This window comes from Lepeophtheirus salmonis, chromosome 2 (genome assembly GCF_016086655.4).
Source record: "Lepeophtheirus salmonis chromosome 2, UVic_Lsal_1.4, whole genome shotgun sequence".
Classification (NCBI taxonomy): domain Eukaryota; kingdom Metazoa; phylum Arthropoda; class Copepoda; order Siphonostomatoida; family Caligidae; genus Lepeophtheirus; species Lepeophtheirus salmonis.
Genome location: NC_052132.2, coordinates 11,586,072 through 11,606,131, shown reverse-complemented (window position 1 = coordinate 11,606,131; position 20,060 = coordinate 11,586,072). Strand labels below are relative to the sequence as shown.

The window sequence follows — 20,060 nt, the reverse complement described above, 5'->3', positions numbered from 1 at the left end:
ATGGCTGCGGAGACCATTGGCATTTCCATTTATAATCTATGTCTAGGCGCTATTACAACATACAACAGCATTTTTGCACGGAGGATGTAACCCACATTTATTATTGTTACTAAAGCTGTAAAACACGAAAATGACCATTAAAACTTTCAAACTAACAATTTTTCTTCACGTACTTTATTTCTTAGCTAAAGTTATAGAATAGACCTTACATTTCAATTTAAAAAAAAATTGCCTTAAAAAAGGTTGGTTTTGATTGATATTTGGTGAATTTAGTTTTTAATATTTATTAAGGAATTTTCTTAAAGTTAGCTGGTTAGGTTGCATTAAATACAGATTACAACTCTTCATGAGTTTTAAGGAATAATATATAGTATTATGAAAAAATAATTTATATGTAAGGGGCTTAAAACAAGCTTATAAATACTTCCTAACCAAAATAATTGAGAAATTGGTAGATTTAAACCATTTAATTTATTTTCTCCCTAATATTTAGTCATTCAACCTTATAGCTTATTTTATTAAAGGCCAAATCTGTAGTTGTTGAAAGTTTTAATAGTCATTTTCGAGTTCTACGGTTTAAATAACAATATTAATTCTGTGTTTCAGCCTGTGGGTATTTTAAGACCTTTATTTTGTTGCATTGAGTTATCTAAGGATAGCGTCTGGTTTATACAGACAAAATAACTGAAAATTTTATAAAGTAACTCCTGACAGGCAATGGAGTATACTATGTAAATTGGATTTTAGATTAATTAATTATGAGTTATATTGAATGATAAATTACCTTATCAATAACTAACATGCATCTATGTTACCTATGTTTATTGTATAAGAATGTACAATATAGCAAGCAAACACTTTTGCTATGATACACGTAGATATGGTAAAAATTTAATTATAATAAAGAATACGTCATGAAAAAAAATAGGAGGGGGCTGATTTATGAGTTATTTCCATAGAGTGTCCTATCAATATTAAATATTATGTACATTGTATATATTGATAATACATTAACTTATTTAATATACAACCAAACTTGTATAAAACTGTTTGGAAGTTTGCAAACGGCTGCAAGATAACTTTTAAAAAACGACCGCTTAGTATTGGTTATCTCTTAAATCAGGTTACCTGTTTTGTAAAAATCCAAATTTGAAAACTGCATATGACCGCTTAGTACGATGATACCCTTAAAACAGGTGTCCGTTCAGGGGTGCCCGCAGGATTATATATATATATATTATTTTTTTTAGAGGGGGGCTTGGTTTTTGGAACTTTTTGAAAAAAATTTCGAATATCAAATTAAATTTTTTGAAAAAAAGGTCAAAAATCTACAACTGTTCAAAAGAAAAATTTCAAAAATCTATAGACAACATATTTAAAGAAAATTAATTTTTTGGAAAAAAATTTGAAAAATTATATTTCAGTGTAAAATGTTTTTTGGAAAAAAGGTGAAAAATTATATTTCAAGTATAATGTTTTTTCGAAAAAAATTTCCTATATTAAATTTTTTGCAGGAAAATTTGATAAATCTATAGTTTTTCTTAGAGAATTAAATTTTTCGGAAAACAATTTGAAAAAATAAATTAAATTTCAAGTATTCAATTTTTTGAAAAAAAAATTGAAATATTAAATTTTCTAGTAAAAAGCATAAAGTCCTTATTTTTTATACTCTTGAATTGAATGTGCGTAGGTTCGCGCTAGCTTATACATAGAGAAGGAAATATACTTAATGAATATGTACTTCAAAGAAGATTCCTCGGTCAGATGGAGTAAATGTAATGCTACAATGTTTACTTATACCTTATTAGTCCAACTACATCTAATGAATTAAAAGCAGATAAAAAAAATCTGGTGTACACGTTATTATTTAGAAAAAATACCCCACACTACAAAATATCACTAAAGGAAATTAATGTAAGGAAGTAAGGAAATGTATGTGTATAGTAATTTTCTTATGTATCAAAGGTTATTACAACATTTTCAAAACATAACTATCCTTATTTAAGTATATTTAGTACTATAGAATATATATTTATATGGTTTATAAACTGAACACACAAATAAATAACTTTTATCATAATTTCTAATCTAAATGTAGTTGTAATTCGACGGTGCACATTTTTGAATGATTGAAATCGGTAACTGAAAGTCTGTGATGTTTATTATTTCATATTTCTTAAAAGCAAAACCATACCACGTAATAACTAATTGCTAGGAATAGAGCGAGTGTCAAACCAAGAATAAGGAATAAGGCAAGTGAGGAGCTGGGTTTCTTGGATCCTAGAAATTGCCGATATCGCTCGCAGGTCAAGTACCAACAAATCCTTTGATCTAAGTATTCTATAAAAAAATAAAAAAATGGATTACTGACTAAGTATCTATAAATAACGCTAGTTAACAGATGTTTGCCCTTTGATCAAAATGGCGTGCTCTTGGTTATTTCTCACTCTAAAAACATGAAAATGACTCTTATAACTCAAAAATCTACTTTTGTGGTCCTAAAGAGTATACTACAATACACCTTGATACCCTAATAAATACATACACTTAATATTTTTCAAGCATCAAATCATAAATAACTTTTACAATATTAAATTTTTCTAAGGTACTCTTTCATATACATGAAAAAGTTTTCTGCGGAAAAGGATTTCACTAAAATTTGGTTTGTGGAATTGTTGACAGTAGACCAGCTCAGAAATTAAATTTTGGATTTATATATCATACTTAATCATGTCATACCAGGGGCGTCCGCAAGATAATATTTCTGGGGAGACTTGGTTTATGAAATTTTTTTAGAAAAATTGAAAAATTAAATTTTTTGAAAAAATATAAGAAAAAAAAATCCTTTGTAAAAAAATTCAAAAATTAGATTTCAAATATTAACAGAATATTAAATATTTTTATAAAGTTTTTGAAAAATCCACATTTATTGGCAAAAATCTAAACTATTCCCAAAACAATTTCAAATAATTATGTATTTATAAGGAATATAACTTTGAGCATTTGAACTTTATAATGTGCTGCATAATACATATATTTTAATAATTTGTCCAAAAATTACACCATAAATATATCGATGGAATATTCAACTATTGCATTATTCTCAATTATCATTATCCTTTTAAAAAATATATGTATTGATGTAGATGTTCTAATAAAGTACTTTTCTAAAAAGCACTCTGGTGGCAACAAAAGCAGAAGTTTCGGATTATTAAGTTCATTTTCGTAATTCTCAAGGATGAATCATCTCAAGGTACATTGTATAACTTTGCCCCCACGTCATACTTTCTCTATCTATCTCAAAATTGTGGATAGCGACAGCGGATAGTTGAAATTCAATTATGGAAACCTTTTAATAAGTAGAAAAAAACTTTAAGTCCGGGGGGGGACTAGGAGTCAATCCATGGACTGAGGGATGATGCCTGAGAAACTAACATCCCATTAAGTAAAGCACAACGACTCTTTCTTGTATCTACCGTAAACCATTAAAGTACAATTACAGGATGAAGGTAGTAGGTATCATGGAGAGGAACTTCTATGTCATCCAATCCATTAAGTACTCCTAAAACAGAAAACCTAAATAGAAATATATAGCACAAACTCCAATGTTTTTTTCTAATCATACTAGGAAAATTATTCGAGCAATTGTAATCGATTGAGCGGAGATCCCACTCGTAATACTCCAATAATAAATTCTTTGTTTTACAAGGCGTCGCTTCGTTTCACTTAGCAAAGTTACTTTCTTATTATTAAAAGGTTGCGATAATTGAATTTTAACTCTCCACTGTAGCTGTCTCACATTTCAAGATAGAAAGATAAATTATGATATGCGGACAAACTCATATAATTACCCCCATGTCGATCTAAGTGCAAATAAAAGATGAAGTTTTATTAACTAGTGTAGTCTGAGCCTTGATTACATTTTTTAATAAATTTGAAATGTTTATTTAAGTACCGATTAAATTTTACCTATTTAACAAAAAATAAATAATAATCCAACTATAAATATAAAAATAAAGTTTTTCATTAAAAAATATTATAAATCCTCGAAAAATGCATCCATGTTTATTAAGGTGATGCAGGTACCCCCTAAATTAGAAATCCTTGTCAGAATCGGGGAATCCTTATTTTGGTACAGCTGCTAGATAAGTAGAATACAAGTACAAAATTTAAGCAAATTTTGGTTAATTTTTTGATCAAGTTAAAAATGACATCAAAACATACAGGGTATCCATCGAAATTACTGACTTTAGGACAAAGAATCTGCACCAAGAGGCATAGCTCAAGATAGTCCCTTCCAAATCAAAGAAACATAGGTAAAGCAAAAAAAAAAAAAACTATTTAAAAATTGATGAGTTATCTATGTATTAATATGTGTAAAGTAGTTACTAATTCAATTATAATTATAAATTTATATTATTATATAAAGATGATAATTAGTAAAAAAAGAGAAATAACTGAAAAAGAAAGACTGTTACTATTTTTCTTTTCTTCTTTTATGTACTCAAGTGTAATAATAACTTCTTTATTTAATAAATGGTCTGGGTGCGATCACTTATTGCTTGATACAATCAAGTAAAGTGAATTGACAAAAAAATATAATTCAAGATAGGCTTTATTTCATTATAAAAATATGTTACTCTTTAATATGTTTTTTTATAGAACCCATAATAAAAAAAGTTTTGTTTCATACACGTATACAAATCGTAATTGTGCCAGAGGTAAACGTCATCCAAATTTGCTAAAAATTTGTGTTCTACTTACCTAGATGCAGTACCAAAATTATGTTTTGCTGATTCTGATAATGATGGAGTAACTATATCCCCCTAATGCTTCTCCTCGATAAAGCTTATTTCAATCGAGAAAGTAACTTCACAATATATATATATATATATATTCGAATATATTCAAATTATTTTTGGGGAATTTTCTTTCATTTATTTATTTGCATGGAGATGAAAAGAAAAACTATTAGAAAGACAACAATAGTTTGACTATTAACCATTCATCATTGAGGTAAAGTTATTGATCAAACATTATTAGTTTCATTAAGTATATTTAATTAATTAGGTTTGATTACAGGTACAGGATGTTAAGATCAAATCGGCGCATTTAAAAAATAAAAATTGTCACTGAAGCCACATTTTTTGACAAATTTACTTCAAAATTAGGTTGAATTGAACATAAAGTTGGATTTCTTTTGTATTTCACGTTGCCCCAGACAAATTAATCCATGGGTAAGGTTTGGAGTGATGAGGACCATATTTCCTTACCAATGAAGCTATAGCAGTGCTCACTCAGTTACTTCAACAACCTGTCTGAGGCATGACAAGGTGCTGAGTCTTTTTCACGATCCGGATAGAGGTGCTAGTTACATCTGAGACCTCTTAATTTGAAATCTCAATGCTGTTGTGGACAAAAATCATCGTCATGATGCAACACCGTTCCACCTCTGTAAATTCAATCTTGTTTATATGTGAAGCAGCTATCGCCATCATTACCGAAACTTCACTTAAGTTTGTTGATACCAAAAAAAAAAGAGAGAGAGACGCCGTCAGACAGCTCCATCATAACAAAATCATCGGCACACGTAAGCACCAATTTAATCTTAACGCCTTGTATTGTCAATAAGCAAAACTTTAGGATTTAATAGTTCTAAATAAATATAACTCAGGAGGTTTTTTTTTAAATTTCTTAATAAGAGTCTCTGTTTTAAATTATCTCTATAAAAACCCATATAGTTTTTAAGATCAATAAAAATATATACAAAATCAGTTTTATTGATATATAATTGTAGAGGTTCTTTATGGATATATTTTGTAACACACATAATTCCATTCATCACTCCATGCAATTACACGTTGCCGTAGTTCATTAAAATAGTAATTTATATTACCCTCCTTCAAATAATTAATTTCTTCAATGAAATACTTAAGTTAATAATTAAATGTATGTACATATACTCACGATATATTGCCTTATACTCTTCACTTGATAATCGAAAAAGTAATGGAGAAGTGCAATCATCTATTAGCTTCTGAAAACGCAATGAAAGAAGATAGCTTTAATATAAACATGTCTATTTTGTTATTAATTAATATAAAACCTTCATTTGGTGTTTTTAAAACTAAATATTTTAAAATTAATATATTTTATCAACTATAGTCATTTTTGAGCCCTTGTCAAATAAAAATTGATTAAAGACCAGTGATTTTTAGCTCAATATATGAGTATTCTGTACACTTCCATCTAGTTTCCTGACACTTCGAAGTGCTAATTATCCGAATAACTCCAAAAAGTCGAGATCCGTCTTCTCTTTCTCAGTCAATATATTCTTTGCTTCAATGCGCATGAAGTTATTTCCTTATTATTAAAAGGTTGCGAGAGTTGAATTTCAACTATCCTCTGCCACTGTCTCCAATTTTGAGATAAAAAGAGAAAGTATGACGTACGAGCCCAATGTATTTAGTGAAAATCCTTTATAAACAACCAAATGAAATTAAACTAGAATGGGCACTCAGTAGAGCGTAAAACCGCCGCTTCAAATCAAATTTAAATAAGTATTTCAATTTGTTGCAAAGTTTCAGTCGATTGTGCATTATTTTATCTTTTCTTTTTTTTTTGTTAACAGCTCAGGATCTTTGAAAAAAATTTCAAAACTTTAATTTATTGAGAATACCTAGGATTTTTGAAATTTTTTTACAAAAATTTAATTTTCTGTAAATAACTATGGATTTTTGAAAAAAAATTCCCAAGAAATTTTATATTTGTACTTTTAATTTTGATTTTTTTTTTATTCCAAAAACCAATCCCCACTCCTTTTTTTTTTTTTTTTTTTTTCAGGTCCCTATTCATAGAATTTGTCGAAAGTTACTATTTAATTACTTTTTTTTAGAAAACTAATATTTAAGTCTATTTCTTAAATGTCTTTTTTCCGAAAAAATGTATATTTTATGTTTGTCATAAAAGCACCATACTCTAAATCAGGGATATGCAACTTCCATGTTAAAGAGGGTCAATTTTTTTTAAAAACTATTATTTGACGGCCACATGACCATTTTTTTAATAATTATGACTGATCTATTTGCGGGCCACACTGATGAGAACGATGGTTTTATGCACCCATCAGGCCGCCAGTTGCCCATGCAGGCTCTAAATAATAGTAAAAAGAAATTGAAATTGTTCCCAATAGATGGGTTTAGTAATGAGTATCTTGGATTGTATAATTGCTATCGGTTTACACTAGATAGTATTAGAAAGATAAGATTCGGTAATAAATAAGTTTTTAAACAGTTTTTCGATTGTTTGTCTCATTATTGTTTGAGCAAAGGTCAAAGATATACACTAGTAGAGAGAAAATACGCCATATTTTACGTTTTTCTTCTATTATTCAAGGCGAAAACACAAGCAATGCGGCTGAAAATGTGAATAATGTGTATGGCTCTAATACTATAATAGCCAATCACGCGCAATTTTGGTGTTGTCGATTACATACCGGTAGTTTTGATGTCAAAATAATGGAAATCGTCGAGTAATCCCTATTTTGATTACCAAGGAGATAAATAATTATGGAGAGAGAAAATTTAAAATAATGGATTTCTTTAGACTACAGCTATTATCATTGCATAGTATATTGTAACTAGGTCATTGGATTAAGTTATTATAATTTCTATGAAAAAAACAGAGAAATACTTATTTAATAGTTATATTTGAATTTTTTGTTACTGTGTTTTTAAGTGTAAAATTAATCAATTTTATCAACTACCCATTCTGTTAAATAAAAACTGATTCTACTATCAATGATTTTTGGTTGAATACATATATAGAGTAAAAAGTGATGTTTCTTATATAAATGAATTAATTATAATTTCAATTTGCTTTTCTAAATCAGTAGTTTTAAAATAAAGGGATGATAGACTGCCCGTTTTAAGCGTGATTTCTTATTTCTTTTGCACCAATGGATAAGAAATATTACTCTCAAAATGATATTAAGCAAATAGAAAATAGAATATAAAGCCCACTGACATATTTTTAAACCCACCAATTTATTTAATTTTTACATCCCTCACATATTAAAAAAAAAGTGAAAAATTCATGAGCCTTTTTTAAAATTTCAATTAGCACGTTTGGTGGCATTGCTCTACAACTTCTTGCTATTTATGTCTTTTGGATAGTTAAATATTATCATGGACAAGAAGTCTAGAGACTTGTTATTCGTAGCTGATCTATTTTTATAATACACTGTACTAATATTTGACATTACTATTATGAAAACTATATTACAATTATTGGCTAATTTTAACAAATGATTTAATTAAGCCCACAAAATAGTATATAAAACTCCTCCAAGACCAGTAGCTGACAAATTTTAGCAAATCAGCGACGAGAAGGAAAAAAACTTGCTTATTTGCTACTGAGTGTTCTGTCTTCCTCTGGAGTCCTTAAGGTTACGTATAATTATATCTTATTTTCATTCTTATTATGTATAAAAAATAAATGTAGATGTTTCTTCCAAGCGTGACATCCATGTGACGGTCCATAAATGATACATATTTTTCAATTATCAAATCAAAGGTAATCAAATGAGAAAAAACACAAAATTTGATCCCTCAAAGACAAAAGAAGTAGGGGTGATGGTAGCTTTCATTATTGGGGGATTGGGGAGAATTAGCTCCAAAAATTATCAACACCGTTTTACAATTTCATAAATACATTAATGAAGCAAAGTTTTTTTATATGTATGAATATTTGAAAAAGAGTCACCGGGTGCAATGTAGTATATTATGGTGTTAATAAACATATTTTGATCTATGAAATAAAAATGTAGTCTTATTAATGAGATATTACAGGGTTGTGCATATAGCATGGAACTGTATATTTGTTCCCTGATAAATATATTTTAGATATAAGAATATGTATATGATATACATCAGGGAGCATTCTATAGTCGTATTTATGAAAAATTGCAGGGGGTGTGCATGTTTAACAAGAATACTGGTTGTTTTTTTTTGGTTGTTTTTTATTGGTCTATAATGTATATCATAATTCATGTGCAGTTACAGAATATTTTAAGATTTGAATAGAATATAAATACTGGTCCCTATGTGTGATTTACCAGGATTTCTTCCACTCAAAGGTTTCAAAACCAGAATTAGTTATTTAGGTCAACCTAAGAAAAGTGCAAAATGTTGTTAAACTGGTCATTTAGCTAAAAGCTATCCCAATAAGTATCAAAAGTGGTCGGATTACCTAAAAATTCTAGAAGAGGAAGTTCTTCAAGAAATTGCTGAATGTCATAAACTAATGAACCAAAAAGAAGTCACGAGAAAATTCTAAAGAGTTTTACAAATATGGAAAGATCTGTTCAGGATAATCAAGAAGGAAGTCACTCATCAGGGAAGGATGACAAAGTCGTAGAAGAAGAATCAGAAGATAAACAAACAAATAATGATGGATCTCAGTAAAATAGGAGGAAAGTAGTGATTTCGGAAAATGTTGATTCATTGAATGAGGTATTTAATGCAGAAATAAGTCAAGGCCAGGTGTCTTCATTCTCAGTCGATGATAAAACAGGTAGACGTATAACTACACCTATAACAGGGAATGAAGACGACAATACGAACCATTGGAAGATATTTCATTAGACTCGAATGAAAATATGAAACCAATTAAAAAAATAAACCTCTTATTAATGTAGAACCTCACGTACAAGGTCAGGATCTGTTACAAAAAGGTCTGCTCCAGATACTAGTTTGTCTCCACAGAAAAGTGAAAATCCCAAGAAAATACAGAGAAATTAATAATTGCAATCATGGAAACATTCAAAATACTTTCACTAAACACAAGATGCGGAAGAGACAGAAAGACCAGACATGCTTTAATTAAAAGACTTATAAAACTTAATCCTACTATAATTTGTTTACAAGACGTAAGAACAAAGGTTTCTGCAACCTGTAAAAGTTATTGTGGGTTCTGTCTTCCTCATGATTTCGATTCTTATTTTACTGGGTCTGATTCTTCTAGAGGCATTCTATCACTGGTTTCTACGAAACTAGAGTGCTCTTCTTTGTCCAAGGAGTACTCATCCAAGAGTCAATGGTACATAATTGAAATTAATAACTTTTTGATGCTTATGGACCAAATATAAGATCTCATGCTCTCTACCAATCAATGTTGTACAATCTTAAGTGTGATTCGCGTCCATGTATCCTTATAGGGGACATGAATGTAGAAATAGATAAAAGATTCGGACAAGTTAACTTATACTTCTTACTTAAGCTTGTAGGGGAACTCAATCTCACTGATACTATTAAAATTTGAAGTCCTGATGACATATTTTCATGCAGAAATGTAAATCGAACATCAAGAATAGACCTTTCTCTAGTTTATCCAAGCATTTTCAAAAACATTAAAAAATCTTTTTATTGTCTAGAACCCTTTTCTGATCACAAGATCATTCAAGTGGAATTTCGATCAAGTCCTTCAATTCGGCAGTATAGTCTATCTAGGTGAGTTATAGAACAAGAAGACTTTATAAAACCCATAGAACACAGACTGGACGTGCTTTTTGACCCCCTTCAACCAATCGAACCGGTTGGATTGTCGTCTTATAAAAAATGTTAAAATTACTGCTGATATGTTTAGTAGGGCAAAAAGGATACAAATTATTTCATAGTTTTTTTGCTGCTGATACTCATAATGTGTATAGAATATTATCTGATATTGCAGAGGAAGAGATGGAGAGAAAGCGTGACAAAAAATGCAAGTTCAATATTCGAAGAAGAATCCTCCATTTCAAAAACATAAATGCGAAAGCTAACGTTAAGAAGATCGTTTTGGAAGATAAGGTCTTAGACAAAACTAAGGATATTTTGGACTATTTCTACTCTCAATTTCAGAATATTCTTGGAGACCAATGCAGCAATTTTCCTAGAAAACGGAAATCATAAAACATGATTCCTGTTTTCAAATCAAAAAATATTTTGTGTTATGTGAAAAATAGTTTTAAAACTAATAAAGCAGCGGGACCTGATGGTTTAGGTGGTAAAATTTTTACCATCCTCCCCGATGTTTTTGTTCCGTTTCTCATAAAGTTTGGAACTTCGATGGAGAAGTATGAAAAATTACCTCCTTCTATAACCCGTGGTAGATTTGTACTCATCCCTAAGAAAGGAGACGGTACTCAGATTGGTGATTGGAGGCCAATAACAGTTTTGAACGAAACATATAGAATCCTAGCAGGAGTAATTGCAAAACAAATTGAGCCTATCCTCAACCAAAAGATAGGTAACCATCAAAAAAGATTTCTAAGAAATAAGGAAATAACTGTCATATCTAGAAAAATTAAAGCATGTGTTGATTCTTTGAAGGAGAATAAAAAATATGGGGAAATCATTGTGGTGGATTTCCACAAGGCATTTGATTATATTAAACACAGTCATATACTTCGGGCTGTTAAAAAGCTTTTGCCTAAGCGTTTTTTCAATCCTATAAGTGTCTTGCTGTGTAATGGATCATCTATAATCGGGATTGATGGTTGTGTAAGTGAGCCTATTCTTCTTGTTATTTATTGCCACAATTGAAGAATTTTGTATATCTCTGCTAAAGAGATATAGAGGCTTTGGAATTTCCTCAGGCAATTCTAAACGTTTACTTGACACCTATTTAGATGATGTCACATTATTTGTCGAAGCAAACACTGAAAGTCAGTTAGTTAGAAGAATTGAAGTCATTCTAAAGTCTTTTGAAAAATATTCCCACTGGTCTGGCTTTATAATTAATAAAGGTAAAACTGCTGTTCTCCCAGCAGGGATTTGGAAGCCACACTCTTCGACTACACTTTTAGATTGTAATGTCAAAAATAGGGTTGAAATTTTAGGCATAGAATGGCAAAGACACGGTGAAACTTACACAAATTGGACAAGACTGTGTAATTTGGTATATAAAAAATTAAGAGAATTAAGGAAATACAATCTCCTGACATGAGTTGATTGTATGGTGCTGAAATAGCTCCCCTGGTTTTTTTATAAAGCACATTCTCTGCTTCTTTTAGCTAAGAAGGCAATTAATGAAGAAAATTCGTGGCTGAAGCCCCTTTTTTATTCAAAGTACCTCCCTTCTCTCAAAAGGCCGAAAAATGTATAGTAGCTTGGCTAACTCTACTATCTTCTATTATCCCCAAGATATACCAAAAGATTTTTATTGACATAACGAAAAATCCCCTCTTAGAATGGAGAGTTACTGTATAAGTAAGGGTGATAATTTTGGTAAGAATACTAAAGCGTCCGAGGAGAAGGGAAGAAATACTTATGGTATCATTGATTAAATAATATACATCTTCTTCTATCAATCAAGAACTTTATCATTCCCGCCTGTATTATTCAATATTAATATAATATTAGATGGTGATAGTCGATAGAGAACTGAATAAAATGCCTAAAATAACGTCGCCTTCTGTCTGAATTTATGAAAATGGAGGCCCAGGAATTTGGAAAATACTTACTGGATGAGAAACAGATAGCTTGTCAGATTTGTCGATATAAATGTGCCTTTAGTCCCCTGTCTAGAATTACACGCCACTCATTATCCTCATCTCATATCAAGAGCGTGTATATTCATCTAAAAAGTCAAGTTAATGATGAATACATCAAGTCAGACTTTAACTCTGATTTCACAAAGATGCTTATTGCATGTATATACCCTTATCCTTTGCTAATCATCTACGTTCAAAAAATTTATGGAGAAATACACGGGTAAACCTATCCCTTCCCGAGGAACCATCATTAAATTAATAGAGGATGTTGGTACTGATGTCATTTATAGAAATAGATATAAAAATGTTTTGAGTCATCCACACCAAATGACGATCAAGTTATCAGTAAAAAGTATAAAATATTTACTAATTTCGGAATGGAACTCTGAATTTTGTAATATCTAACAGTAAGTATTCAATTTTTTTTAAATCTAACCATAAAATATGATTCTATTTTAGCTAAACATATCAAGAATTATGATACACAACTCATTAAATGGCAAAAACAACTGCTTAAATGGTCACAACAACGGGGGTAGTTGCATTGGGTGTAGCATTATAACTAGCAATTGTGCGTATCCTTCATGATGATAGTATACTGTTATACAAGCATAAATAAGGGGGGGGAATCTTTTTTGATGCCCTTAATAAGAAGTAATATCGCCGGACATTACTACATACATAATTAGCTTTTGCACTAAATCTTTACGATGGATTTAATTATAGCATTTTTTTTATTAGTATATTTATTGTCTAATTTTATTATTTTGACATTTGCTTTATTATTAATAATTATTTAGATCTCATCCGTTGAAATATATCTATCATGTGCACCATTGTATATAGCAACTTCCACATTAGGAAAAAAGGGTGATGATCTTTTTTTTTTAACTCCACGTCTCGCTTTTGTTTAGCAACTTAAAGTTATGACATATTTAACTGAATTCATGTCAGAACAAGAAAATATTATTTGGATCAATCTATTATTTCAATATTCTGCATTTATAATTTATTGTTATTAGTTATATGATTATAATTGTTTAATTTTGTATATTTAACATAAATGTATGATGGTATATTTTTTAGTATGTAGACTATATTTAATTAAAGCCTTCTTTTTTAAACTTGGAACTTCAAATATATTTCAAAATACTCTCCTTTGTCGTTTCATTAGCTATTATTCTGAGAATATGGTTCATAATGAATTACAATTTCATGGAGTGTGACGTTTTCAAATCTGCTGTAACGGATAAAAAACGTCTAAGTCAATTATACGTAGTATATCTTCATTAAACATTTTGCTAATAAATACTTTCGTTATACCCTCAAAAATCATAATAAAGTAGACAGGTGATAATCACATCAGTATTTTAAACAATGATACCATATGTCTTCCCCCCTTCTCCTTGCACAGGTTGATAATTTTGGTAAGAATACTAAAGTGCGTGCGAGGAGAAGCGAAGAAATACTTATGGCATCATTGATTAAATAATATACATCTTCTTCCATCAAGAACGTTATCATTCCCGCCTTTATTATTCAATATTTATATAATATTAGTCGCTGATAGTCGATAGAGAACTGAATAAAATGCCTAAAATAACGTCGCCTTCTGTCTGGATTTCTGAAAATGGAGGCCCAGGAATTTGGAAAATACTTACCGGATGAGAAACAGATGAATTGTCATATTTGTCGATATAAATGTGTATTTAGTCCCCTGTCTAGAATTACACGCAACTCATTATCCTCATCTCATATCAAGAGTATGGGTATTCATCTATAAGATTTGATTGTATAATATATACAATAAAAATTTGGGGCAGCGACGTCACTGCTGGGCAGATAAGGGTTAAATATGTAGAACAGGGATTCAAGATATTATATCGAATCTTGAATATACGTTTGTTAGTCGCGTCGGCACGCAACACAAACAGTGGGTCGGGATAACAACCGGGGCTACAGGGGATGGCGTCCCGGATTGAAATAAAAGAATTGACGAAGGGTACTTAATCATAATCAAGTCTTGTGGACATGCTACATATCCCATGAGCCGAGTATCAATTTGTGTCTCTGGAAAGGGTCTCAGAAGATAATGTGAAATTTATGATTTTAATCATTTTGCACATTAGTTATCTCTTTCAGTTATTATACAGATTAACGGTTTTGCTCAGTTAGTATGCCCATTAACGAGTTATCTTGCATATTAACAGACTTCTTACTTTATCTGCAATATATATATATAAATATTTCATGATATTAAAATCCTGCATAATATTACATTCCATGTTGAATTATAATATTACTTAGTAATCTTTATTAAAAGCGTACATATACATATGTATTTCTATATAAATGATAGCCAAAATTTCTTCATAGAAATAATAACACGGCCAATATATATGTATGTTGTGTACATGTTGCAATGTCTGTACGAGTTTCAACTTGTAAGATACAATCGAACAATTTTGCAATTTCTTTGTCCTAAAATGCATTATTTAAAAACATCATTTGGTCATTCTAATTACCAACTATTAATTGATATTACCATTACATTTTGATCCGTTAAAATTAAATGGTTATTATGTGTTTATGAGTCGTATAACTGTGGGGCATTTGAACTTGCTAATGTGCCACAGAATACTCTTATATCTTAGTAATTTGTAATAAAATATCCAAAAATTTGCATAATTAATAAATCAATCATCCATGGGATATTCAATTATTGTATTATCCTCATCCCAAGTGATGTAAATCCTTCATTTGAAATGGTTCATCTCAATTTTGGCTTGCAACTAATACAGTTTGCTTATACAAGTTACAACTTCTACACAGAATATTGTGTCTATAAATCGAACAGGGATCTAATTTATTACTTCTAATTTTATCAAAAAGAACAAACTATTTATCAAGTGAGGCGAAGGAATAAAATACTTAAGCCTTAGCAATAATATCTTCACAACTGTTGTTTAAGTATTCATTGGCCTAAGGTATTCTTGTTACATAAGTAAATTTTATGGTTCTTTTTTTTAATGTAAAAAATGAGTATGTAAAATTTTACATTATCCACATTATATATTTCTTTCAAACAACATTTATTCTACTTTATCAATCTTTTTCACTTGATATCATCTTATGAAAGCAATATAAAAAAATATTAATGGAGCGAATTACAGTTGAATTTATTTAAACTCACAAAATCGACTTAACTTTATAAGCAATACACCAATAAAAACCATTAAATGAGAAAATGCATTATTTTTATGAGCTAATTATACTTATCATATCTCCCAATCCCATGGATGTAACACTCTAATCATTTTTTTTAAGTGAGATATTTATGTAATCTTGTTCTGATAAAAGTTTTATCAAAATCAAGTGATATCATACTCGAGATATTTAAGGTAAAAAAATTATAGTCAATGTACTTTTTATGACATCATAAACAAAATGTGTTTCAATTATTTTGTTGTATAACTCAAATATAGCTACCAAATGATGTATTATATACATTAGAGTAGAGCTAAATTTTTAAATTTGAGAAATGTTGAGTTGTGAGTGTTGCAAATTTTCCCTTTTACACTAAAGATATCGTATACAAATTGTGAAATTTCACGATATTTTTTTTTTTGGAAAAATAAGTCTTTTTACCAAAATATCATCTAAGTACTTCGTGTTACAACAAATCTTATTTGAGAAGAAATTTAGCTAAATAAATTTGCTATCGAAAACATTTTATAGTTTTTTCACTAACCTTTTGTGCTAATCGGTCAAAAAGAGCAAAGACTACCATAACTTGTATTTTTTAGCTGCATGTTCATCTGATGCTCGTTAAAAGAAATGATATCCATATTAACAATTTATGTGTCCCAAATTACTAGCAATTCTTAATTTTTTACTCAAAATAGAAAAATGAGTTAAATTAATGATAAATTTGACCTTTTTCGATCTTTCACTGACCTTTTTTCGAATAAAAAGACTTTATAAGCTAAATTTATTTAATAATTCGTAATTGAGTATTAAGAAATATTTATTGCATAGATGTTTACCTTTTTCTTACCTTTACTTAATCCAAAAAGTCTTATAGCCAAATTATAATAAATAAGTAAAGTAATTAAACCTTATTTTATTTTATACTGAGATAAAATTTCTGAGCACTGCTATTTATTTCAAATTTTTTATGACGGAAAATAAGATATCAAATCCAAGGCATGTGCATTGACACAAAAAATTCAAATAAGGGTAGGACTGCTAAAGCTTGTGTTCTTCTTTTTAAAAAATCTAGGAAAGAATATTTTACCTCTCACATATAGATACCATATTATTATTATGGAATTAATTACTTATTCATGAGCACAGCATTCCAGTCTTTGTTTAGACCTACGTCTTCTCCTGATGGTCAATTGTTCATAAGATTTCAAGAAAAATGGCCATCCATTTATATATATAAGTATGATACTGGAATTGAAGATCTTGAAATTGTTAGTCTTGTAGAAGATGTGCGACAAGAGACCCTTGATAATGCAAATGAATGTATGGAAACAAATCGTCATTGACAAGACAGTAAAGAATTCCTTAAACTGGTAATTATATTTATTGATGATGTGCATCCTCGACGTGTAAAATTTATGTAACCTCGTTGCTATATACCACGCCCGATGGCTATCAAAATTTAGATGTTTCGATCACAATTCAAATTGAGGAACGAGGATTGTTTGATATTTTTGTGTTTATAGTGAGAGTGTCTCTCCGAGCCTGGATGTCTTCTCCTCCTTATTAAGTGCACCTAATAATGACCTGAATTTAACAAAACTCTTCCTTAAATATTCCTCCGTTAATTCAAACTTATCGAATCTCAACATCCAAAAAAAATATTCAAACACTTATTGTACTTGTCCGAGGAACTTGTTGGATTAGCTCTATATGACAGTGCATTAAGTTCAGAATCATAAAGACGGATAATAAAGGCCATACAAAATTTGAATAATAAAAATCAAGAAAGGTCGTTCTTTACTCTCAAATGAATCCATTTACAAAAACTTGGAAGATTTCGCTACAGAAAAATCAAAGAAATTGTTTCAAAGTCTGCACCTCCAAGATAAATTTATTTGAGACGATCCCTAGTTATGGTTGAACGAGATGACTACCGATAAGTTCTTGAAGCTATCATTTATTTAAAAGTTGTTAATGATCCTGCTGAATGTTGAGTGGGTCTCATAAAAGAATATCGTGGTCTCCTAACCTCTGATGAATTGCAGCTCTAATTTCTCCTCCAAGTGGTCGAAGATCATCACATCTTATATGTCCTTGATTCAAGCAAAAATACTCCTTTAAAATTTAAATTTAAAAACATAGTGCAACAGAAATTACTAGAACTTTATTACTTTATATTCAAAATTTAGATGAATAATAAATTAGGAAATAAATAGGAAAGTTTTATCATTGAAAAAAAAACAAAAAACAATAATAATATGGGGTAGGCTTACCCCATAATAATTTTACTTTAAAATGATAATTTTCAACTCAAACTATCCCATAATCGTTTTTAAATACGATTCTTACGAAGATTTTGTATATATAAGATGAATTTAGGTTATAAAGGCTCTTTAATCAAAAAAGGTCAGTAAAAGATCAAATTTATGGTAATTTAACCTGCTTTGACTACTTCAAGTAATAAATTAACCAATACTAATGATTTTGGAATCATAAATTGTAAATATGGATAATATTTTTTTTACGAGCAGATAGATAGACATATAGCAAAAAATGTAAGTAATGGGAATCTTTGCTCTTTTTGACTAATTAGAACCAAACATAAGAAAAAAATTAGAAAATATTTTCGATTGTAAGTTTATTTAACTAAGTTTCTTGTGTTGTAAAGTTTGTTGAAACACCAAAGGCTTAGTTGATATAAAGATCAAACCACTTTTTTTTTTTTAATCGTAAAATTTCAAAACTTTGGATCTGTTGAGCAACAACCTCTTAATATTTTTCAAAACCGTTTAAAATTTATATCGATGTCCTTCACCTAAAAGGAAAAATTTGTGACCCTTGCAACTTAACATTTCTCAAATTGAAAAAATAAGCTCAACTTTAATATACATCCATTTACGATTTTACTGATTTAGGAACTACAATTCAAATCGCAAGGGTATTCAAAACGATTTTTAATCTAATTCATGATAAAAAGGAGCTCATAACAACAGAGTTGGATTGACTTACATATCAGAACTTTCATTTTAGAATTCCTCAATAATAGGTTATTTGAAATCCAAATTTTATTCAGATTAGATGAAAAAAGGAAAAAAATACCCATATATAGAATTTAAAGCACTATATCTAATGTTTTGGATATTGTTAAATTCCATCTCCCGAGGCTATTTGGAAATCCTATTGCATACTGTGTTTTGTATTATGACTATGAGAATTGGTTGATTTCAATTGTAAGGAATATTAATTTATTTTCATATCGTTTTTATTTTATGACTTACTTGACACTTTCTATGAATATCTTCCATCATTATTGTATCACATTTTTCTTTTATCTCTGGATGAAAAAGCCAATTAGAGAAGCTTTCATGATGATCATCATCATTTGGTGGTGCTCTATTATCTAAATCCTCAATTATACTTGAACGCCTCTTTTTAGTAAATTCCCTGTCTCGGGGTTTAGATGAGGTTTCCTTGCCTTCATTATTTAATTCTGAGTTTCTCTTTTTGAGTAAGGGATCCAAATCTCCACTTAGGCCAATATACGCCTCACTATTTATCTCTCGTTCACCAGCATTGATCAAAAATGCTAGTTCTTGTGGTGGACCTACTACTAAGGCTTTATTACCATCGCTATTGGATGACTTACCATTGGTTTCATTAAATATGGAATTATCTCCATCTAGTTCGAAGCCTTTACATCGAAAAATATCGCAGTAATCAGCCAAGCAAACTGCTTCATCGCCCTACCAATGATTTAAAATAATTAATATAAAATAACTTAGATAAATTAGTTTATAATCACTGCAAGTGTATGATGAGAATGACTTCGTGCAATATGAAAGTCAAGATTATTTTCCTTGAAGAATGATTTTCCGCAGAATCCACAAGTCCATAGATTGACTCTATAATGCAACTTAGCTAACTCTTGGTATTTATAGATATCACGGGAGAAGTGAAGTGGACACTCCTTGGATAATTTCATTCCATACTCATGAAATATCGGCTTCCATATTTTATGCAAAATCTGTCGGACAATGGAAGATTGAGCTCTAGAACAGCTTTTATGAGTAACTATATCTATCTTATTTAAAGGTGTGGATATACATATCAATAAATAAACAAAAAAAATCTTGAATAAGTAAGAAGAAGTCATTTTATGGAGAAAACCATGACTGAATGTGCCATGGCGTGTTGATATTTCGTGAGAAAGTATTTTGTCTAACAGAAGAAAGCTCCTTTCAGCAAAGTAAAGGGAAAGATGCATTAACAGGGAAATCAATAATACCATCCTAACTAAGAGTATAAAATTAAGTCCATC

At 29.7% G+C, this 20,060-nt stretch overlaps 1 protein-coding gene across 1 annotated transcript; it reads right to left on the bottom strand.

Annotated features, from left to right (window-relative positions):
- Positions 1 to 809: 809 nt before the first annotated feature.
- On the bottom strand, positions 810 to 20,030 carry LOC121132472 (uncharacterized). The gene is made up of 4 exons (XM_040727880.2): positions 19,545 to 20,030; positions 19,021 to 19,485; positions 5,968 to 6,037; positions 810 to 2,340 (listed from the first exon to the last, which is right to left on the bottom strand). Exons 1-4 carry the CDS (start codon positions 20,028 to 20,030, stop codon positions 2,177 to 2,179), a joined length of 1,185 nt encoding a protein of 394 aa, XP_040583814.1. The 3' UTR covers positions 810 to 2,176.
- Positions 20,031 to 20,060: the final 30 nt, after the last annotated feature.